The 25,312-nt window shown below is 37.6% G+C and overlaps 1 protein-coding gene across 2 annotated transcripts in view; it reads right to left on the reverse strand.

The window, feature by feature from the left end:
- Positions 1 to 3,067: 3,067 nt before the first annotated feature.
- PIBF1 (progesterone immunomodulatory binding factor 1) overlaps positions 3,068 to 25,312 on the reverse strand; it is a gene marked incomplete at both ends in the record, with an annotated part of 126,385 nt that continues 104,140 nt past the window's right edge. Inside the window, 2 exons of one of the 2 annotated variants that reach the window (XM_084277201.1) lie at positions 3,068 to 3,124; positions 5,369 to 5,548. In XM_084277201.1, coding sequence (XP_084133327.1) covers positions 3,068 to 3,124; positions 5,369 to 5,548 — 237 coding nt within the window. Of the gene's footprint in view, positions 3,125 to 5,223; positions 5,549 to 25,312 lie in introns of those variants that run through there. The other variant, XM_084277200.1, reaches the window with a different exon arrangement.

Here is a 25,312-nt window from a genome sequence, read left to right on the forward strand (position 1 = left end):
TCATTAATTTTTGCTACAGGGCATTTCACATTTGAATAGTTATATTTAAGTGACATTTTAGCTTTCACATGAAAAGCTTAGAAAGTGTCCTCCTAGACAATTAATTATAGCCTTGGAGTCTAGTGAGGAGACACAGGAAAAATACAAAGTCTTCAAGTGGAAAAAAACAGGGACTACATGGATTACAAGAATTTACCAACAGCATTCTGTGTTATCAGTAACAAATTACTTTTATTGTTGCAAATTTAAAGATGGAACTTGTTAGTAATTTTATTCATCTGAAGAACTGTTTAAATGTCAGTAAAATTTCACCACAGATCAGCGTAATTTTCTGTCAGCCTTCCTAGAAAATCAGGCTGCCCGGAGGACACAGGAATTTATGACGCACAATTCATTCTGGTAGCATCAAAATGTTCACGTTTATTGTATTTCCACTTCAGAATTAAAATTCGTGTGTTTTTTTGGATGGTAAGAAGTAAATTATGTTAGTGAATTCAGAAATTACCATAGAGTAATTTAGGTTGGATAGGAATTCTGAAAATTGGTCTAGACTATCTCAAAGACAGGTCCAGTTACACCAAGTTGTGCAGGATGTAGTCTGGCTACAGAACATCTCTGAGGACGAAGATTCCAGCACTTCTCTGAACAATCTTTTCCAGTGTTTGATCACCCACACAGTAGAAACATTTTCCAACAATAGCTGAGTTTCCTAGTGCCCCATCTTGTGTCCAGTGCCTCTTACTCTACTGCTGTGCACCTTGGAGAGGAGTTTGGCCCTCTTGTCTCTGGTGCCACCCCATTAGGGAGTTGGAGTCTGCACTAAGTTCCCCACTAAGTCCTCTCTTATTAATGCCAAACAAGTCTGGTTCTTTCAGCCTCCCCTTTTACATCAGGTGCTCCTGCCCTTGATCATCCTGGTGAATCTCTGCTGGTCTCACTTCAGTATGTAAATGCCTGTCTTGAACAGACCCAAAACTGGACGCAACACTCCAGGTGGAATCCAGTTTTGGGCCAAACAAAACCAAAGGCTCACTTCCCTCCATCTGCCGGCTACTCTCTTGTTAGTGCCACCCAGGATGTGGCTGTCTGGCACGCTGCTGACTCATGTTCAATTTGTTGTCTTCTAGGACCTTGAGGTCTGTTTCTGCCAAGCTGGTTTCCAGCCAGTCCTGGCATATGGGGTTATTCCACCCTAGGTGTGGGACTGCAGTTGCTTTCGTTGAACTCCCTAAGGTTCTTGTTGACCCAGTTTCCAGCCTGGTGAGGTCCCTCTAAAACTCTGCCCTCCAGTGTATAGACTAATCCCCCAGATTTGCTATTGCCCATGAACTTGCTGAGGGATGCTACTACTCACCAGCTGCCAGTTGGACTTTGCATTGCTGATTAGATTTCCTTGAGTTTGGTGTGTCAGCCAATTTCCCACCCACCTTACAGTCCACACAAGGTCTCGCCAATTTGTCTGTACGGATAATACAGGAGATCAAATTGTGAATATTTACGTCCTTCTAGAGAATACATATTATTAATTATTGGGAGATAACAGACAAGCAGGATAGTCTGGGAAGTTAAACTAGGGACTGCGAATCATATAAAATATCTGTTACAAACTATGGAATTTCTATCTGCATATGGGAGCTGTTTCACATGAAGGATATGTTAATGATTCTACTCACATAAAAATACAAGTTAGATAAAACCCTAGACATCAGGAAACCAAAGTTTATTCAGGAATGTCTACAGATAGGTTTGTGAGCCCAAAGGTTTGTGTGGGTTTTTTTCCCCCAGTGAACACCAGTTAGCCTAATAAAAGATATTACCTCTGTCTACACACTTGGCCTCCCTCACTCATAGAATGATAATTTTAATCCTGTGATGTTTAATTGCCAGCATTTTTACTTCATTCTCTCAGAATTATATTTTAAAAAAGAAAATCAAAAAACGAAACTGAAGCTTACCTGGAGCAGAGGAAGTATTGTGGTGCTTCAAACCACTGTTTGGAAAATGAAGAAAAGTGTATCTAGGAACCCTAAGCTTAATATAGCTTATATATATAGTTATACAGTAACTAGTTAAGGTTCATGTCCAGGAACAATGAATCAGATGAAGAGATACTGTCAAGGAAAAAGGAGATAAAAAAAAAAGCTCCATCTTAAAGGAAATCTGAGCAATATTTTCAGTAGACAATAATTTGGACTGTATCCACCATATTTATGTTGTATATAGAAATGTACCATATGCAGTAAAAGTGCCTTAAAATATTAGAGACCTTTTCTATGGTCCAAATAGATGGTGGAGTGGAATAAATAAGTAGACTGTGTTCTTGGAAGACAGGGCTTATTTTTATGCGATTAAATACGGCAAGTTATCCATTTCACCATTACATGCTACAGCACTTGCACATCATGGTTCTATTTTTATTATTACACTGATGTAACTACACTAGAGCAAATGTATCCAGCCCATTAAGTGTCAGTGCTGATAATCAAGATGCATTTTATTGCTTCTTTAGAATGTTTTTAATGCCTGTTTGGTAGAACGAATGACATCAAATGACAAACTATACAAATGAAGGCTGAGGTGAACGTTTTTTTCCCACCTGACATGAATTTCTTTTCATAGAAAGCAGGATACAGTCTGATACTAACTCCTGTGTATTTTTAAAATTTCTATGAGCCAGAATAGTTGCAAGGAATGTGGCATGAAACACCGGGTCCAAGAAAAACAATATAAAAAAAGCTGAAACATGCATTAATTTGAACACTCTGAATAACAAGTTCTTTAAGGACTCAGATTATAAATGTGTACAATATGCCAGTGTTTATTTATCTTTTAAAATTCAATTATATTTTAGTCAAATCGCTGCATGCATTATTTCCACACATTTTGTTCACATGACAGATCTAAAAATTATTTCATGAAGCATAAGATCATTTGACAGTTATAAAAGAACAGTTCAAAAAAAACCAGTTGTTTGCTCCTATGGTAAAAAGGGCATTATTACAGTGAAAATAAATTTCTTCAAACAAAAGCTCCTCAAAGGATTATTTTGAACAATTTTTGGAAAATGCTATGGCGATGTTTTCTTCTGCAGTTTCTTGTACCATACAGGTGCCTCTTTATTTGTCTGCAAAATAAAGAATGTTTTAATTGTGAGACAATGAAGAAGAAAACATGAAGAGACAATGTCAGAAGAAAAACCTGGAATTTATGCTGAAGTCTCTTATCTTCCTATGCAGTTCACAGTGATATTGCTTACATGCAAATAAATTAAAAACAAGACTATGCATCTAAGGTTATTACTACTACATAACTGTATTAAAACCTCCCTGTTTCTAGGTTATAAAAAGCAGATTGCACAGTAAGAATTAAATGTTTTGTTTTATAGCATCTGTCACAATTAAAACATGCATCAACTATGCCATAAATAGATTTCATTTGAAATAGCATCATCTGACTTTCCCATTTGAGAGGGGGATGGAACTTAGAAATCTCAGGTGTGCCATAACTGACCAACAATTTACGCAGAACTATAGTTCTTAAAAAATTACAATTAAAATAATCCAGCAGTTTTCTGACAGTGTAGAAAGTCTTTAATCATGGAGAGTTATCTGTGAGCAACTCTGCCTTGCCTTTGTCAATCCTACGGGCTTCTGCTATGCAGTCAATGTTGCACAGTGTTCTTGTGGCAAATTCAGTGGTTGTCTGTATAGAAATATAATTAAAGTGGAGGTGGAACAAAGGAAGGACTATTTTGCTTTCAGGGTTGGGTATAATCCCTCACATTAGTGAGCATTGTCTGCTTTGTCTGTTGTCCCTAAACTTGTGCCTTTCTATTTCTGCTTTCTGTCCGCTCTCTACTCACTCTTCGCTCCAGTAGTTAATAACCATTCAATTTTAAAGTTGACTTCATTCAGCTGGCCTTGCGGTGGGGGTTCTGATCATATTTTAATCTCCATCTTTCTCTCATTTTGAAGATTTCATTTACAAAACCAAATCTGCTCTATTTATACAAGCTTTTAAAATGCCAGAAATTGACCTAAATTGGCGGGATTTCACAGGACTACCAACTTCGCTCCCCATCTAAGAAGAACCCTTGGCATCTGCCCACTTTTGGTTCCCTACTCTCATGTCTGAAAAGACTAGGAATTTTCCAAGAGAAAATGGTCACAATTTCTAAATGACAATGCAGGTTTTTTTCCAGATTGTAAGAAAGACAGTGCAGATGCAACACACAACCCAATTGTTAGCTCACATTTTGGCTGTGTTTTGGATCACTGAATAGCTCCATCCAAAACAAAGTTCAGGCAGTATGATTTAGCACTACCAAAAGGACTGTGGATGAGGCAACACTGGGTATGTCTGTGTTTAGTCTTATAACACTATCCAAGCAAATTTTGAACCCCTAAAATCCCCAAATACCCTCACATCACAGCTAATATATGCAACAATTTCCTATATTCTGTATTATGCAAACAGTATCTGGTGTGCTGCAATACAAAGCTCATATTGTTTAAGACAGCAAATTTTAAAGTCTGCTGGGGAGAGAGGGGGGAAGGATGTGTATTAGGAGCAAAATAGCTCATATGCTACATGTGGATACATATGCAGTGTGGATACAACCAGTTTACCCTTGAGAAAGGTAGCTCAAAAAGTGTAACTTAGACTCATAATTTCTTTTGTGATTCAGCACTGCAGCTTGGCTGTTTTAAATTTATCAGTTCAGGCTCAGTCATAGTCAGAAACTTCTAAACCATTTTCATGAAGCTTACAAATCCTAGAAGCTCTAAATCTGATGCAGGCCACCTGAAGTATTTAAATTCGAGTGTTTAGTTTCTAAAGGAATAAAACATGGTTTTACAATGTCGGGTATCCTTAGTAGTAGAAGTGATATCAATACTCGACATATATTTTTAATATGTATTTATATATATATATACACACACATTAATATACATATATACAGGAATATACATAAATACACCTATTTCCTCACTCCTGCACCTCAATATACATATACACACATATATCTCCACACACTCAAACCATACATGATCAGGGTAGATTTTAAATTGTATATATAATCTGTAGATCCCTTCTGCTATTAAAATTTTGCTAACCACTCTTAATATTGCAGTATTATAATGGTATTTAAAAAAAAATTAGTTTTCTGTGAACTTAAGATGTAGAAACTACCAAACCATAAAGAGTAACTTTTCTCCTCAACATCGACCTTTCCCATAAAGAGCAGCACATACTCAGCTGAATTAATTGTACATCTCTTTGAAGTATAAATCCACGTTTTTCATTTTAAAAACTGAGGAAAAGTATTTAAAGAGCTTGTGGCACTTACTGCTATCCTAGTACTTACAAATAATGTTGGCTTAGGTGTAAATATGTTTTCTTCTTCATGTTCTGTCAGCAGTTTTAGTGAAGGGCTTGATTTGTTTTTTGCAGTCGCACTTTTTACATCAATATGAGACTGTGGTAAATTTTGTTCATAGTGTTTATTATGTAGACTAATTAGAATCTGTTTCATTGTGGCTAGTTCCTATAAAACCACAAGAGAATAATGCTAAGTTATTTGGTAAAATTACATTTCAACCTATTAAATATTTATTTGTTAGCAATAAATTTATACTCACCGAACTAAATGTGTAAGTGGATCAGTAAATATAACATAACATGCATGAACATATACTTGCTATAATTAGTAAGATTATTAATTGGATGCTAGTAAAAGTAAGAGCATTAAAAAAGCATATAGGATTTATACAACTCAGATTCTGTATTGCTTAAAGGCTGGAAAAGAGAACATTAACTGTGTAATGAGGAACCCACTATCTCTTTTAACTTAAGCTTCCATTTAATTGAAAATAATTCTTTTGAATTTGTTTTGTCAGGCTGAGGCAATTTACAAATCTAATTTGAATGACTGTGACAAATTGTACTTTCAAGCACCAGCGTTTGCACAGAAGTCTTATAAATACATTACTAGAAATATATTTGTGTTTTTATATCCAGATTAGAAGAGAAAAATCAATGAAAAACCTTAAAAAGACCTACAGCTAAAATGGGATCAGAGTGCAAATGAAATTTTGGGAAATATGAGAGGAGGACAGAAGGGGAAAGAAGGGGAAAGAAAGGGAGAGGAGAAGAGAGGAGAGGAGAGGAGAGGAGAGGAGAGGAGAGGAGAGGAGAGGAGAGGAGAGGAGAGGAGAGGAGAGGAGAGGAGAGGAGAGGAGAGGAGAGGAGAGGAGAGGAGAGGAGAGGAGAGGAGAGGAGAGGAGAGGAGAGGAGAGGAGAGGAGAGGAGAGGAGAGGAGAGGAGAGGAGAGGAGAGGAGAGGAGAGGAGAGGAGAGGAGAGGAGAGGAGAGGAGAGGAGAGGAGAGGAGAGGAGAGGAGAGAAGAGAAGAGAAGAGAAGAGAAGAGAAGAGAAGAGAAGAGAAGAGAAGAGAAGAGAAGAGAAGAGAAGAGAAGAGAAGAGAAGAGAAGAGAAGAGAAGAGAAGAGAAGAGAAGAGGAGAGGAGAGAAGAGGAGAAAACGAGAGAGAAAAAAGACAAGAACATATAGAAATGCAAACTTCTCTGGATGTTATAATAATTTGTTTTGTAAACAATTTGGATTAATTAAATAATCCTTTATTACTACTTAGCTGAACAAAACAGATTATTCAAAATGTACAGTAGTGTACGAAAGTAAAAAAACATTTTGTGACTGTAACTGGACATGTTTTTTCATCATCCTGCATCACCTAGTGCCTAACGTTCTCTCCCCCCCTCCAAGTAATGGGTGCAATTACTATAAAATAAGTTACAGAATGTAAAGCATTATTTATTAGTGTTATTTATTGTATTTAGAGCATTCATTACTGCAGAACTAGAACAGCAAGGTTAGAAGAAAAGTCTTGCATAGTAAACTTTAAGCCAATTTTTAAGTTTTTTTAACTTTTAGTGGTTTTGTTTGCTTCTTATTTACAAATGCTGTTGTCTTTAATAAGCAACATTGTTAATCTGTTAGCATTCTATGTAATTAATATCCTATCTTATCTCTCAATCATAAAGGGCAACTCATATTTATAGCTGAATGACAAACACTCGTTATATCTTACCCATTTCTTAATACTTGCCAGAAAATTACATTGATGCACCTTCTATTTTCATTGCATCATTAGTAATGAATAAAAAAATCCAACCCACCCTGAGCCTTTTAAAACATTCCTGCCATATGCCTTCTCTCTTTCCACTGCTGCCTTTAATACAAGACACAAAGTCAAAAAGAACGGCGTTGTTGCCTTTAAACTGTCCCACACTAACTGAGATGAAGGGATGTTACACTCCACACACCAGCTTTATTGGGTGTACAAATTGTTCTTGCATCTCCGTCATTTAATATTAACTATTTGCATAATTCAGCCATGTGTGGTGGCATGTTGAAACAGCATGACTGCAGAGCAGCTGTTTAAAAGGACTGCATAGTTGATGCCAGCATGTTTTTCAAAGTTGTAAACTCTGCAAAGATGTTGCCAAAGCGACACATAGACAGAATTTCTCGATGAAAATAACCCGTGCGAGTATACAGCAAATACATGCACCATCACAGGAGATTAAGTTGTACATAACCGATGTTTTGACACTAACAAGTGCTGTTCTATACTTAAACTCTCTTACTCTGTGGACCAAATAGTTTAATGTTTGAACAAGGCAACCCCCCAAAACTGTCACGCAGATTTATTTCAGAAACAGAGCTGAAATCTGTATGTGGAGGGTCAAATTCTCTTGTGTCAATATCCACTCCGCAGTCTCTGGTCTCTGCTTCACAGAATCTGTCCTGTACTTGACAGCCCTGTCGGCTTTCAGACGTGGAACAGGCTCTGGAGAGTCAGCTCTCACACGAGCTTCCCCCGTGACAGGACAATTCTCTAAGGTGAAGCTATGGGAAGGAGTGACAGGGAGTGGGGATGACAAATTACCCCGCAACAAATAAATTATTCTGGCATCACAGCCAAATCTATCATGAGAATTTAGCTAAAGTTGCCTTATTATTTGTTCTAAAATTCTTCCACAGTTAGTGAGAAAGACCATAACAAACTTGGCAAAATAGCACAGGAAACACTGAATCCAATAGAATCATTGGTATGTGTACTGCTAAACAAGGAAAGAAAACTGGCCCAAAACAAGAAAAGAAAACTGGCCCAACACATTTGCAAGAGATTTGCTGTTTTCAACCAGAAAAAACACTGAAAACAAAGTTCTGTCTTGAACTGCAATGATTTTACCCATCTCTTTAGATTTCTCTGCTCCTGAACACAATTTTTAGCTTCACTTCTAAATTCTGAATGAAGAGCCATTAGCACTACCTGCTACTGGTAGCATGCTACTATGATTCAAAAATATTTTCCAATCCTAAAAACTGGCATGTTGGTTTAGAAGGCTAACAAGGGCAAAGAAGCTCTGGAGACTGTGCTTAGCTGAAGCATGTGAACTCGTTCTAGTGTGAACAGGACCTTGAGAAAACAGAGGAAAGTAGGTATAGGGTTCAACATGGATGGGAAGAATCTTTGGTGTTTCAGGATAAGCTAAGTAAGGGTAGATGAGTAGAGAAATGGATGGTTAAAATTTGTATACATTTTTATGGCAACAAGTCCACGGTCCTATGTCCAGGCAGAGCTATGCAAATTGTTTACTTACAGTATTCACCTCAGTTACTCAGTGCACTGTAGAAACAGTGTTGCTAAAGCTCTGGATGCCCCAGTTTCACTGTGGAGGTATTTGGTCCTTGCCACGCTGGCTCCTGGATGTATAAGCAAGCCACACTGTACAAGCTGTGCGTCACTGTGTCGAGGCTTCCAGGTCTGAGGGCTTTGGAGAGCCAGACAGCAATCCTTCTTGGGAGGACTACGAGTACTAACACCTCTGAGTGGATTCACCCGGCTCCTCTCTGCACTGGTTTTATGGCTTTGGTCTCACTATCCCAAACTTTGGACACACAAGCACCCGTTCCCCACGTACACAATACTCTCTGGGGATGTGGCAGTGCAGATACATGGAAGACAATGCAGTTAGCAAGCAGAGATTGGTTAAGATGAAACAAGGGAAAATTAGACTATGCAGCTGGTACAAAAACACTGTTTATATATAGTGAGCATCCCCCATAAAAACAAGTATCAGGGCTACACTGTTATTAAATATTTTGAAAGTCTGCTCACAGTAACCTGATGAATTTTTGTTAAAGATGCTAACCTGCTCTGCCTACCAGCATGAATGCCAAAACAAAAAGTAATGAGCTGTGTGAGACATTAAATGCGACTTTACTCAAGCTTATAGCACTGTCCTGGTTGCACCTATATTGATGTGTCTGAACTTACGTATCTACACATGAGCTAGGAATCTAGTTTTCCATTACAGACTGCGTAGCTTGGAAGGTGATTCAACTCATTCCAAGGTGGACACCTATTGGTGCGTCGTCTGAATCGTGTTGTAACTACGTTAGTCATATTGACTAGGCTGCTACTAGACTATAAAGCACAGAAAGATCCTTACCTCACTGCAGCCATGCCCATTGAGATACCTAAATTTAGTTAATACCTAAATAAGCTGAAGCCATTGTCTCACCTCCCTCTCCTTATCATTTACTTTTCCCAGCCTTCTATTTCACCTAAACCAACTTTCATCCTGAACAGTTATGATGTACCACTGTAACTCCCCTTGCACATGTATCTGAAGTACTGACATGCTGTGTTAAAAAGAACTGTGGCTTTAGAACAGGCATAGATTGTCCACTTGTGTAAGTTTTCCTAAAGATATATAGGTTCATCCTTTAGAACAATCTAACACCCTGATTTCCACTTACTTATGCACATTAATTCACATTTAATGAAGATTTCTTGAGATTAAAAGAAGTATTGAAAATTCTGCAGAGATAACCAGAAAGTAGCTGGAATTCAAAATAAGTGATTCAAATGAATGGACTGAGAACAACGTGAGTGATGTAGCAGGAGGTGACGTAAGGAAAGCGTATTGCATCGTGAGAGTATCAGAAGAATTTACTTGCTTATATCCATTTATTTTTGGTACTGTGATATCCAGCAACCTCAGTTAAAAATAGCAAAAGTAATTTTGTGTGCCAATACACAAACAGAGAAGGAGATATTGAGGTACAGACAAAGGATAGGCACCGATCTTTTCAATCATGTTCATTACTTAAAATGCTTTCTGTTTTGGGATTGTTCCCTAATTCTACCTTGTTAATTTACAAGGCTGAATGCTATCAGTGCTGTCATTGTGGAGCTCCTACAGTCTGCAAAAACTGTGTATCACATTAAAATTATGAAGCTTTAAAACAGTGTTAAAGGAACCAAAGCTAAGAAGTATCCACCATTTTAAAGGTAAAATAACAAAGGCAAAATAGTTGGATGCAATCTGCTAGTATTACTACTATTTCAGAAAAATTTGAGATTCTTATGATGATGTTTGATCTTGAAATAAGTCAAAATAAGGGTTTTTTTTAATTTAAAATTGATTTTACCTGTTTATGTTGGATAATTGAAATAGTACCTAGAAAAAATGGCAACATTCAAATCACTGTAGGAATATGAAGGATATGACTCTTTCAATAGTCAATGCAACTAGACCAAATGGAAAAATAAGGCATGCAGCAATATAAATGCACTTTGAGTTATAGATACTATAAAGGGATCTCTCTTAACATTGGCTTTGTTGTCCTTGATACACGCTCAAACATACATGTACCAGAAAAACGTATTACATTCTCTTCCTAATTTAGTACTACAAAAAAGGTAAAAATTAGTATATTAAATACTATAAAAGGATAAGTTCTATAATAAAAACAAAATTAAAAAGAACTGCCTGATATGGAAAATGATTGAGGTATAAAAAGGAATGCTGTTTTATTAAGTAAATAATTCATGAAGCGTATGAAAAAGTTGCCTACAATAAGCCCAATAAAGATACTAATTTCATTTCTTTTCAGTTAACAAGTATGAAGAGTTTTCTTCTTACTGTTTCTGCCATGTAGTGATAATCAAAGCAAGAAAGAATCCTCTCTGTGCACTCAAAAGCTTGCAAAGGCACTTAGAATTGTATGTGTGTCTCTAATTATACTAAATATGTGAATTTATATAAGCAGTTAAAATTATATGTATTTATAACTCATGCTCTGGAAACAGATGCAAAGTAACAGTCTCAAGAAAAAGCAACTAGCTTACAGTAATCAGTTACATAAATGTCAATTCTTATGTTCTTATATGGCAGGGATGTCTTGCACCTTCAAATAATCCCCATTCAGTGCTCTTAAGAAGCAGCTCTACACAGATAAAGCTGGAAATGCTCTGTAGGAGGAGACCTTTCTGGCCTGGAAGATAACTCATTCTGATGGCAAATTTAATGTTTTTTCATATCACTAAAATCATCACATAAGAAGTCAATGGGCATCGGGTCCATCCAGCTGCTTCCTCATGCAGTAAAGCCCATGGTTACTGCACTCAGGTACCAATCCCGTAAAGCAAAATGACTTTAGCAATAGCATACAGAGTTAGCTGAACCTTTACCACAACAAACGGTATTCTTCCAGCTTTACATGTAGAATTGTAAACTTCACCTTGGATTACATCTCCATTTTGAAGCAAAGGACTTGTGTTGTGGAAGCTGAACAAGAAATTTCTGTCCTAAAAATGTATCAAGTTCTGGCAGAACCACTGAATTTTGATGACTGACAAGTGTTCCAAGAGAAGAAAACAGCCTAAATTCTCCATAAAAGAATGGAAACACAGAAAAGGCGCTAAACATTATCATCATTAAACAAGAAAAACAATTTCACTGACAAAACCAGAAAAACAGCCAAAGGACAGATAGAAGCGGAGGTTTGCCTCCTCCAAAAATGCTGATCAAAACTTAAGGTCTCTCAGAATTTGTGAGTCAAACACAAAGACAATGATTTTAGATCCACGTCCCCACCCCCAATCTGTAAGTGTTAGAGTAAAGCTGGACCTCCTTTGGAAAGCTTGTATTCCTCGCTTTAACTGCCATATGGTCCCCATGTGGTTAAATTATAACTCAAAATAAAAATATGTATCCAGTTTGGAGAAACTTGAGAGATTACAGCACTGTCTTCAGGTCCAAGAACAGTTGACTCTGCAGCCTCCCATGCATGGAGGACTGGATGAAAAAAACGCTTCACGACAGACTTAGTGTACTACACCCTGAGTGCAGAGATGGACTCTTCTTCTTAATGTGGGAGTCACATAGTAGGCTTGAGTTTAGCAGTCTGGTGGCTATTCTGGCTATATTAGCGTCTAAAATAACAACAACAATAAAACCAATAGCTATAATATGACATGCAAGTGAGGGAAGACAGCCGTACCAGGATAAAAAACATGTTCGTGCCAAGTCAATGCAATCTGTCTTCACCTGCACATATCCTCCCATTCAGGCAGCTATTGTCTTCAAACAACAAGTCAGCACAGGGAAAAGCCGAGTTCAGCAAATGAGGTTATGTTATAGAATACTGATTTGAGGAACCTAAACCAGCACTTAAGAATGCCATATGCATTTGGCAATGTTTCGTGAAGAGCACATTTAAGAAATTACTTCTCTGTCTCTCAAGAATTAAAAGTGCATGTTCAAGACACAGATGTTCTTGTGAGGATTCAGAGAAAAAAAACATTGTATTTCCTGTTACTCCTTCTTGAGAGCAAGCAATCTCAATCTGTAAATGAGAAGGGCAAGGTGGTTCAGAGGGAACAGTTTTCACAGGTTTTTGTCTCAGGCTGTTCAGTAGGGTCAAGCTTGAGACGCATGTAAAGTGATGGTAGAGAAAATACTAAGGATGTTGTCCTCTATGAAGTCTGTATATTTTCTTGCTTGGATCTCTCTTACTCCTACTGTGATTTTCTGTGAAAGTAAAGGTGTGTTAAAAATAAAGTTGCATCACTTAAGAGCTGATTCTGATGGAGAGGGATCTGTGAGAACTCTGGTTGTAGTTCAGCTTTGGAACACGTGAGCAGATACTTGGTTGGACTTCCTCACATTGACCTTTAGGTATCTTCAGCAGTAATATTTAAACTGAGGCAAACTACCTTTTTGGATTCTTTTATATAGCTGCTGTGAGAAATTCACAGGTTACAATTAATTTTGCTAATTTTAGATCAGGATATGGCAATAGTGCCTGTTTTTCTTCTCTGACTACAAACGCCTAGATGATTTTCATGTGTACACATCTACAGTACCGATTTTAAAAACTGGGCAAAAATCCAGCTCTGCTACTTTGTCACTTGACAAATGACTTCTCACGTCACTGGGCACACAAGGGATCACTCCTCCCAATGTGTGCCCAGCGCTGCAACAAAGGATACCTGCTTAATAGTCACCAAGGCTATTGTTTCTGTTCCGGCTTTCTCAGGCATCACTCTTTGCACTGGTAGTACTCTTTCATGTCATTGGCCTTCACCAGTTAAAATGGAGGTAAACAAAAGGAGCCCTCCTCTGTAGATGTTGGCATCACATAAAGCTGACATATTTCTGGAGAGCAAGAGACCAGAGGTTTGAAAAAGAACCTGGTTCCACCTTTCAATACATGCAGTGACTTGCATACAGCACTCTGAAGAAAAAGTTGGAGTATGGTACTCTAACTTTGGGATGCATTACAGAAAGGTGACATATATGCGTCATTATCGAGAACCTAGAATGACTCCTCTTTAGAAGTACTGACAATTCACACAAAGAATTATTTTAGAAACGTTCTTCACGAGTTTTATTTCTGCCAGGCAGCTAGAGACACACTGCAGAAGGTCCACAGCCTATAACCTGGAATGAATTATCTGTCTCCCTTTTTTTGGCTGAAAGTGGAAAAACAACCCAACACTATTAACACAGAATTAGCAACACTGGACATTAATATTAATGATGACAAAGTGTGAAAAAGTAGAAAGACATTACAGAAGCTCTGCTTTGATGTGACAGCAAAATGAAGCACATGGCAAGTCGGTGCATCCCACTGTTTGTGACTGCAGATAGACAGGATGCAGTGGCACAAGCGGTGCCAATTCAGTTTCAACAGTGGAACAGTCCGGGCTTGTGCCTACCAGGAGTAGACCCTACATGCGTAAGAGAGCTCCAGGAAGATTTTAACAACCACCTATGCAATTAAGAAAACAGGAAAACATCACAAATCGTGGTTTAATGCCTCATGTGAGGCAGAGGATTTCTGACAGTTGCATCCTCAATTGCAGCTGTACCAGCAATATGAGAAGTCAGCAGGAATTCTGCTGTGAGGTTTACACATATGGCCATCTTGAGCACAGAGACATGATGTAAAGCTGGAAACTGGAAGACAGTATGAAATGTCCTGATCAAACAAATGAACCTGATAACTGGGTGGTGGAAAGATGCCAGACCATATGCAGGATGTTGATAGCTTCTCTGCGCTACACTTCATTCAGGAGTTCTCTATATCCCAGTACATGCAAAAACTTAAAATGAACTGACTGCTCTGTTACTACATGGATCTGCAAACTACTTCCAGTTTTGTAAGGTGAATGCAATCAGAAGCCTATCATCAATCAAATGGCCATGTCATTGCAGTGAACAGCTTCTGTCTTTTCAGATACATAAAACTCCATGCCTATTTCAGCTGTATCTTAAATTTCTTCTTAATACTTAAATCTCTATAACATCTTAAGAAAAAAAAGAAATAATTTGTTTCATAATTCAGAATTTACATGTCAAATTCGGAAATATTTTTTTCACTTCTTGTACTGAGGATCAGAAATACATCTGCAATTATAACGAGGACTAAGTCCCCCAAAATATATATTTTAATCTGACACATTGTGATATTAGTTTACTCAAATTCAAGCCTAATAAAAAGCATGCTTTCTTGAGTAAGTTCTACTTACAGGAAACAGATGCTAAAAATGCTAATATGTCAAAACAGCCTTTTTTACATAAGTTGTTATGTAGAAATTCCTGTATTTTCTGAGAGGGTAACATTTTAGTTTGATTCTCCCATTTTTGGTATTTCTTACAGACTATTTGGATTCCACTTCTACTTGGTAGCATTCAATTCCTACTATAAAGGGAACAGAAGTAACATTTTTACACAGCTGGATAAGCAGCAGAATGCGATGGAAATATTCACAGCCAATACAGGAAACACATTTCAGTTTGTTCAACAGCCAACAATTTCTTGTTTAAATGTTTATCACTAATGGATTCTAGCTCTCTTGCAAACATAAGATACACATGCCAGTTTCATCCCATAATTCATAAATAAGCTGCATTTTGCTTAGGAAACTTCCCATTTTTGAGAGCAAGAGAGTTGATTTACATCAACCAACAAGACTAAACCCTGTGTTATTATCGTGGCTTCTAGGATTCTTTAGAAAATAATTAAAATTGCTGTGTAGAAATCACCATTTATTACACAACTGTTTAGTGTGCATCACTGCAAATGGAGAGATAATTCTTTAAAGAATACATATGAAAACTGGGAAGGCATTCTGAGTAATACATCTCCAAGGAAAGAATGAATGTAGAGGAAGAATGAAGTTCTTCCTCTTCCTTAACTCAGTGCTATTTGGAATTCAAGCTTTCTTAAAGCTTGACAGCAGCAAAACAGATAACAAAAATGAGAAATACTGCTTCAGAGAATATTTTTCCTTGTAAAAAATGAGCCAGAAACTTCTCTACACTAGTTTAGCAATGTAAATGTCACTTTGTTTCTCCAAGCTTTAAGCTGAGAATAGCTCCAGGGCTTACTTGTGATGCAGAAATGTCCCTGTAATCTACTCAGAAAACATGCAGAACATTAATAGAAACTAGAATCTTGGAACAGAAACGTAGCATAAGAAAAATGATAATTACTCTGTGGCTTAACATTTAAAAAGAGAGCTAAGCATTGTACACCAGCGGGTTTTTTTATATATATAAAACAAGTTGCGGCACATAGATGAGCAGGAAGCCATTTGCTTTAGAAACACAAACAATTCTGACATTATTATCATGTACAATCTCTTACACAGAAAAAGAGGGGAAAGAAGCAGAGTATGAGATTGTTTGATGGCACCTGTTACCAATCACTTCTTTTCGGTTGGGTCTTCCCAACCCCTGCAGATACCCCTTCCTTCCTTCCCCTTTCCCCCAACAAAGCAGTCTTCTCCTTTTATCCACTAAGCTTCCATCCCTGATTAAACACGTACTGCCCTCCCCCTGACGACTCCAAAGCTTTTTACAAGCCTCTGAACTTCTCCCCACCTCTCTTTTTTTGCAGACAGCAGCTGTTGCTACTCTCCAGGTTCCTAAATCCAACACACTGGTTTTCTATCCGAGGCTACTTCTAGTCAATCTTCTTCAGCATAGCTTAATTACAGCTAAGGACAGCATTAGCCACACTTTAAAGTATGACTAATAATGAAATGCTGAAAACTCATCTGGAATCCTCAAAGTCACTGCTCAGATGGAATGAAACTGGGCACAGAGAATTCAGCAGTGAGGGGTATTCCCCAAGGGGAATCCGAAAGACAGACAGACAGACATGTGAATGTAGGAGTAACTGGTAAAGGTAAGGCAAAGCGCACTCCTAATTCAGGAGACCTTGCTCCTTCTTAAAGAGGAAAAGGAGAATAAAAGCACCTGCCTTTCACTGCTGCGGGCCAGATAATGGAGTAACTTGAGGTGTAAAATAGCATTTTGTGCAGGATACTGACATGAGGAAGGGCAATCACAGAGAGCACTAGATTCTCAGACACTGGAAACATTAAAATTTTGGAGCACTGTCATGGAATTGCAAACACTTCTGATGTTTAAAGTCTGACATTCACCAAGATTTAGATAAATCCTCATGAACCTCAGTCTGATCATTTATAGAAGCACTCTGACAAACTCTTAGGAGTCATTAACAAACTATGCATACCCTAATAGGAATAATTAGTAGCTGTTCCTCCTGCTTGATCACGTGGACTCGCCGATCTTACACACACTTGGAAAATGCATTTGGCAACCATTTATTAACAAGAAAAAAAGTTGGATTTTCAGCATTGTAAAGATAATGAAATAATTCTTTTCTGTTCTTTACCCTTCTCTCTTGTTTGTTCTGTCTTTTTCTGTATTCTTACTTATTACTTATGCAATGCTGCCTTATGTTTACCTCCTTTTCTTGTACCCTATCAGATCCTCTGTTTGCATGGACAAATTAAGTTACACTTTTAATCTCATTCATGAAAGAGGTCCAGCCTGCTGTGGATTTTTTTCTTTTTCTGGAAATATAAAAAATATATCAATTTTACAGTTAAAAAAATAATTTTTAAGAGACAAGATTTTGCAAAGTGTCCTTTTTCAAGAGACATGGATTAAATAATGAATGCAAATATAAATTCCCAGGACAATGCAAAGTGAAAATGTAATTTGTTTGTGAAACTATGTGATTCTGTGAAACTGCTTCCAAATTGCAATCAGTTCATATATAAGATGACTTAGTGAAAAGGGTTAATTTGTTCCCTTCTAGTCAGGAAAAATAAACACTAAGAAGATTTTCTTTTTGGGCTTTTGAAGTGAAACATGTAGGAAAGAAGACTGGCTGTGATTAAGATATTGCATTAGGACACATGAACTCTTAACCTCTACCACAAACTAGGGAGTTTGGGGCAAACCATTTCTTTCATTGTGGTTGTCACTTCTGCAAAGCAGGGGTAGTGACACTTTTCTGCTCTAAGTTGTGAGGATGATTTTTGTGAGGTGTTCAGTTACTGTGGTGAAGGCCAGAGAAATATTCAGTTACTAAACGGGATTATTTTGACATATTGTTAAGAAACCATGAAAATCTGGAAAGGGGGAAGAAAAACACAGTAGTAAAAGAAAAAACATTAGGTTCACTCATAAATGGTGAGTCATACATTAGATTTGGAAAGTTTCTGACCCACCGACTGGCAAGTTCAATGTAACAGTCACAAAGGCAATTAGCATTTTAATATTAACCTGCTAGTCTATTCACAACAAGAACAGCTCAGTAAGAGGCTTCTTATTATACTTTAATATGTTCTAAAAAGAACAGGAGAGGAGCTTGCAGTGGCTAACAAATAAATTTTAACCCGCTCAAGCTGAAGACTGGTACCAGTTTGGCTGCCCATATTTAGACAGATTGAGCCACTCAATTCGAGAGACACAACAATTCACCGACATAAGCTAACCGTATGTAAGTAAACAAACAGCAATTAAACCCCATGTGCCCGCATCCATTTGACTGTCTGATATCAGAATAGGTGTATTTAAACCATTACTTACATGTTTTCTGCTCTGCCCCACAGCAGATAGCCAGAGCCTGGTTTCTGGTTGCTACCCTCACCTGAAGCGCTCTGGCACAGTAACGCGCGAATGCGTCAATACGGCAGGTGACCAAGTCCACGGGTTTACATTCTATCACTTGTGTGCACAGCTGCTAACGCGCCACGAGCCCACAGATGTGGAAAGGAGATAAAACATCAGCGGGCTTTCCTATCTGCCAAGCCAGTATGTAATATTCATGTGCTGATAACCGATCACGTCTGCATAAACAATTGCGTTACAGGAAATGAATGAGTATTATGAACAGCCTCCGTTTGTGGAATAAATTTGACCTGGTTATTTCTTACTACAATAGTTCAATAATATTAGGTTTCGCTTTTATAGATTAAAAATGACTCTACTGCCAGATGGCATTGCACACAAGTGATTTCAGTCAGTGTAAAAAAAATTCATTACTGTAAATTAGCTCACTCATATTCATATAAACTGAGACTGATCTTAGCACCTAAAGGAATACCTATTTAAAGCCTTCTAAGACTTCTTTAAAGTCTCTTACACCACTCATTTTTGTTTCTTTTGATGCCTCCTAGCATATTTCTATTTAAAACATAACAAGAACCCTTCCATTCATCATACCTGCTCTGTTTTTTTTTTCCCCAAAACCCCAATGGATTATGAACTTCACATTAGTAATATAAACAACAGTTTGCTAATTTTCAAGATTTTAGAAGTCAGCTTCTACACTCTGCACTTTGAATCAGAGAAGCTAAAGTAAATAGATTTAATTACACACATTATTGGTTTTCGTTACTATGATAGGTCTGTGTCTTAAATATCTGAAGAAATACTACAATGCCATACATCAAAGCCTAGCAGATTTATAACCTCTTAAATGTAACCTCAGAAAATGATTACTAAATCTTCTTGCCAAACATCTGAGTACTGACAGACTGCCCGTCCAAGTTTTCATCTGAAGTTTGCAAGCCAATGGATAAAGTCTAAAATTGCACTTCTGAAGTTCCAAAATACTAACAACTGCATCAAGCATGAAAGGCAAGGGAAGTGCCAAGATTACAGAGCTCATGGTAAATATTTCTTTTAGTCAAAGGCTGACTGTTGGAAGAGAAGGAAAAAAAAAACCCCACAGATAAAAGGAATCATGGATCAAGAGCTTCAGCTGAAAAGATTTAGTGGATTCATCCCACTTAACTTTAGCACTTAATAGTGAACTGCAGTGTGGTGCCTTTAAGTTATAGATTTCTGTTACATGCATAAAAGAATAGAGTTTGGATGTAGATAAAGGATGGCACAGAAGCTTGGTGTGCTATAGTCTACAGGTTTGGACACAAATGCCCTTTTTTTTTTATTGCTAAGTAATATTGATGTATAAATATTTTTACTTGCTCTTTTCCTTGCTGGACCCTTTCCAGAGGTGATTCAAACTGCTAACCTAACAGAAAGCAATTCACTTTTGTGGTTTGCTTTTTTTTGCTTAGGTTAGGTTTCTGTGTAGTGATCTGAGTGGTCCCAGTGCAGTGTTAGAGATGTGCCAGAGCTGGTGCAAGAGGTGGAGTAAGAAGGAGAATCAGGAATAAAAGGGTAAGGTGGTGTAAGCTATTAGGTCAACTCAGGCTTAATGTATAATTTTATCTTGATTTATGCTTTGAAGGAACTTCCTTCTTACTTGTGGTCCCCTGACTATACAAAGACACCAGGGCAACAAGGGTCCAAATGTGGGGGGGCAAGCACAGAAGGTGGAGTGGGAAAAATCAAGACTACAACTCCTTTTTTTTTTTTTGCTGGGGTTTGGTAATCCACAGTTGAAGATAAGAGGGTCAAAGGTGTAAAGTTCAGCTGATTAAAAAGAGAACAGAGACTGCAAATAATAATGCAAAAAAAATCTGGACTTGAAATATCCTTTTAAAAAAATCCAACCCCTAACACTGTTTACTAGAAGGTTATTAATGGGAGATCCCATTGTTCCTCCAAACAATGTTTTATGCTCTTCTGATGGATCTGGAAAAGCAATTAAACCCCCTATTGGTTATCTTGACAAAACAGATAAAATCACTTAGTCTGAAATCAGATGAGAAATTTGGCTGTACTAACTGTACTCGCTGTCATGCATAGAGGGGTTTACAAATGGCATCACCGTACTGCGTACCCCAGTTCCTCCTGATAGCTCAAAGAGGGCAGCAGCACTGTGAGGGCTTTATAATGAACCTCTAAGAACATAATCTCAGCATGATCCTGGATACTGATTGTTCATGATAATGTCATTGTACTCCCTCTCAAATAGCCAAGTTTGCGTTTATCCATATGAAGAAGACATTATTGTACCAGCTGATTCTCAATGATCTGAACGAGAACCTAGATCAAAAAGTTTTCCACGTTAATTAATTCAGGAAAAGGAAATAGCAGGCCAAGAAACAAGTAAGAATTTGGGCCAAGAACACAGCCTAAAACTAAAGATAATTATTTTTTTTCTCTTTCATAGGTAGACCAAATCTGTTAAGAATGCGTGTAGTTAAATGACCAATTTTTAATTTCCCAAAGCAAAACGTAATAATCAGAATCAAATCAGCTATCTACAAAACTTAAAATAATGAACTACTTTCTTACATGAATATCTAATGTCATTTTTTCCTGTAATAAAAGAGCTCACATAAAAGCCCTATATAAACTCTTCCAAGATTCAGAGTTTAAACTTTTTCCTTTCAAATACAAAATATCTAAAATGGAAGGTAAGAATGAGCACGAATGTTAAGTTCTTTATTTTAAAAGTCTATAAAAAACGCTATGATTTCCTCCAAGGCAAGCATTATGAATCCAGCTGATATCACAAGGAGATAAAAATAAAAAGCCCAACCCCCAAACTCTAACATTTCATTAAAACCAGTTAAAACAGTCTGAGACCACACAGGTTGCAATACCTTAAGTCAAAACTGTGTACTTATTGAAACATGTCGCTGTAAGACAGCTCTAACATTGTTTTGGCATTTTCCTTGTACTTTTAACATACCTAACCCTCATTTCATGTTAACTATGGATATCTTGGGTTTATCTGTTCAAGAATTCTAATGTTTTTACTTGCAAACACGAGAGCAACAAGGTAATTCCTATCAAGACATGACAGTTCAGTATGTGTGATGACTAAACAAGACTGATAGCAATCATATTACATGATAGCGTGTACAGAACACATAAACCCATAACTCATATTTTCTTAAATTGCATAAATCCCTATTTACAGATTGCATGTTACTTTCATTTAGAACCACATACCTTATCTAAATGAAGTGAAATCTTTACTAGCCCAAGATTAGAAAATCTGGATTTATTTTTTTTTTGTTTTCTATTAGCATGGATAATCACTGTGAAGTTGTGATGTTACTGCACATTTTATTTTTTTTATTACGACTGCAAAAGATTTTAGTTGAAGACTAACTCACTGGAAACTAAATTGCCCTATCCTCTACAAGGATTTCAGTACATGAGAAAACTGCCTTTCAGAAACTGTAAAACTACTGGAAGAGGTCTTCATTAAAAGTAAAAAAAAAATAAAAGGCTGTATTAGAAATTTAAGAAAAAAAATTACAAAAGTTAAACATACACAAAGCAAGCTACTTGTTATTTTCACACATTTTTCTAAACCAGCTTTAACTTATTTTTGTGTTTCTTAAGGTTGCTTTATGCATTGTACTGGTATTCTGTAATTTTCTTCCCCTCAAGCATAGGATTTCTAATGTTTCTTCTTCAGTATTTATATCCTCTTCTGCATAGGTGACTTGAAAAAAAAATATCACTCTTAGGTAAAACAATATTATTAATATGGCTTATTTTCAACAGATAGAAATAGAAATCCAACAAAGCTGTAAGAATTCTGGAAAAAATTCCCAGTTTTTTAACATTCAGCATACAAGGAACATTCAGATGCAGTCTGTTTGAGAAGCAAGTGTTTACTTTCTTTTTTATGAAGCCTACCTCAGCCTCTCTTGTTTTGGTGGCCAAAGTTTGAAAACTTTGAGTGATCAAATGGCACAAAGGAGCAAACTGGGGTGCATCGGGAATAGTTTATGTGGATAGTCATAGGGCCTAATGTTTGGATGTAAACAATGTCACATAGCTTTGACATAAAAATGTTGTTGCTTTCTTACAAACCATGGTTAAATTTTACCTTTATTTATAATTTTCTACTGGTTTTAATCAGCTGTAATTCATGTTGGTTGAAATGACACTTCTAAAACTAGGTACCCAAGGTGTAACTACTTGAGAGCTTCACTACTTCAGAGAGGAGGAGTAGGAACAAGAAATTTTGAAATAAATTAATTTGAAATTAACCTGTCAAAGGCTTTGCATATCAGAAATATAGAAAATTCACTGCATGTTTATGCAATTAAATTATGTTTCCTTAAGAGTATTTTTCATATTATTAATATGATGATAAGATAGCGCCTTAATATAATGATAAGGCTTATAAATAATTTAGAAGTTATTTCAATGTTTTCTACCACATTAATAGAGAATAGTGGGTTTTCATATAACAGAAAATCACCAAAAAATCAAGAGGAAAAAAAAGCAAACCCAAGTATCACCCAAACCAAAGCTTTAATCTCAGTCTTGAATTTGAAATTTAAATATACGATGCAGATACAGACAGCAGAAACAAGAGCTACTGAATGACTACTTCTGATGTATCCACAGATGATCCTGCCAAGCCAATGACACCTGCTGTTTGGGGAAGCATCTTCAATTACTCTGTTCCTTAATTAGCCTATTTCAATGTCTATGAATGGAACTTCACAACCACTACAGTCAATTCGGAGAGCTAAATGTGAAAACTGTTCTAGGAAGGGGCTGCATCAGACAGGAGTGCAGTGTGATTCAGCACAGAAAGCAAACAAGCTAAGAACTTGTTTTCCTTTCACTTTTAAGATGATTGTTTCCAATCTGAGATCTGCACTCTCAGAAGAGAACCAGTAGAGTTTTCACTTAAGTTCAGGCTCACTTAGACCCAGCTGTTAGTGAAATTGTTTTGGTTTGGTTCTAACAAAAATGGTTTTGCAGGTCGCCAGAAGAGACAAACTGTTTTGGACCAGTTCATGACATGGGTTTTGGTCGACTGGCCTAAGAAAGGAATTTGGGTGAATAGCAAGAAGAAGAGATGGAGGGGAAAAAAATTTGGAGGTGCAGCGAGAGGACATCAAGAGGTGCATGGATTATCGGTTTTCTATGTAAATAGAGGTATTTGAAGGAATGATAGTGCAATCTCAGACAGGACAATTTAGGGGAGTTGTGGATTCCTTGAAAGGAATCTCTCCATCTTCTCCTCCCTTCCCAGACAGAGAAGTGAAGGGGTATTTTCAGAGAACTATTGATATAATGAGTCATTATCTTTCTGTACAAGTAACTGGCTACTTAGGTCCCATCACTGCACATATGTAACTTGCGTTGTTTTTCCTGATGTTGATAATTTTTGATTCATTAATGTTGTATTTTCTCTTCAAACTTACCAAATCATTCAGCAGCTCTGGGAGATCACTGAAGAGCTGCTCAGTCAGCTTTTGGTTTTATAACTTCAGCATTCTACAGTTTCAGCAAACTTTCCATATTACTATCCACCCTTTCTCAGATCATTTGTGGACTGGGACTCCTTTAGTAAACTTCATTTATTTCTAACCTTTGTTTCAGATATTTAATCTGCTGAAAGATTTTTCTCTCTACTCCATGATATGTTAATCTCTTAAGATTGTTTGACAAAAGCCTTTTAGGAATCCCCATATAGAAAATTTATGTCTAAATGGCAAGATTTTGCATTCTTTTAGATCTGAGCAGATATTCTAGTAGCACCTGGACTCTTTGCTTGGATGAATCTCAGAAGCACATAAAGAAGAGCCCTGACTTTTCTGGATGAAACCTGTGTGACTACTCTCATTTCCTCTCCCCAAATCCTGTTTTAGAGCTGAAAAGAAACTCGGGTATGTGTACTGGAAATTAATTTCACAATACTTTTTTCCAGGTTTTTGGTCTCGGTGACTGGAGAGCAGGGAGAGATCTTGATGATGAGAGATCTCAAGACACATCTTTGTCTTTAAGTTGGAGAGACATGGATTTGACTGAGGGTCCACTTTGTGGATAAAGAGCTGGCTGCATTCAAAATGTGGTCAATGGCTCCATGTCCAAATGATGAGTGGCATTCCTCAGGGGTCAGTATTGGGACCTGCACTGTTTAACATCTTTGTTGGTGATATGGACAGGGGGATTGAGTGCCTCCTCAGCAAGTCTGCTGACAACACAAAGCTGTGTGGTGCAATGGGGATGAAAGAGGCAAGGGATGCCATCAAGCTTGACAGGCTTGAAAGGTAAGCCTGTGCAAACCTCATGAAGTTCTGCAAGGCCAAATGCAAGATCCTACACATGGGTCAGGGCATCATCCCAAGCACAATTACAGGCTGGGTGGAGAATGGATGGAGAGCAGCCCAGAGGAGAAGGATTTGGGGGTGTTGGTACAGGAGAAACATGACATGAGCCAGCAATGTGTGCTCACAGCCCAGAAAACCAACCATAACCTGGGTCACATCAAAACAAGCGTGACAAGCAGGTCAAGGGAGATGATGCTGACCCTTTGCTCTGGTGAGACCCCACCTGGAGTACTGCATCCAGCTCCGGGATTCCCAGTAGAGGAAAGACATTGAGGTGCTGGAGCGAGTCCAGAGGAAAACCACAAAGATGATCAGAGGGCCAGAGCACCCCTCCTGTGAAGGCAGGCTGAGAGAGTTGGGCTTGTTTAGCCTGGAGAAGAGAAGGCTCTGGGGAGACCTTATTGCAGCCTTACAGTCCCTGAATGGGCCTACAGGAAAGCTGAAGAGGGACTGTTTATCAGGGAGTGATATGACAAGGGATAATGGGTTTAAACTGAAGGAGGTTAGGTTATAGATAGGACTTTAGGAAGAAATTCTTCAGTCTGAGGGTGGTGAGACATTGGACTGGGCTCCCCAGAGAAGCGGCGGATGTCCCCT

The sequence above is a fragment of the Gallinula chloropus genome (assembly GCF_964237585.1).
Source record: "Gallinula chloropus genome assembly, chromosome: 1".
NCBI classification, from domain to species: domain Eukaryota; kingdom Metazoa; phylum Chordata; class Aves; order Gruiformes; family Rallidae; genus Gallinula; species Gallinula chloropus.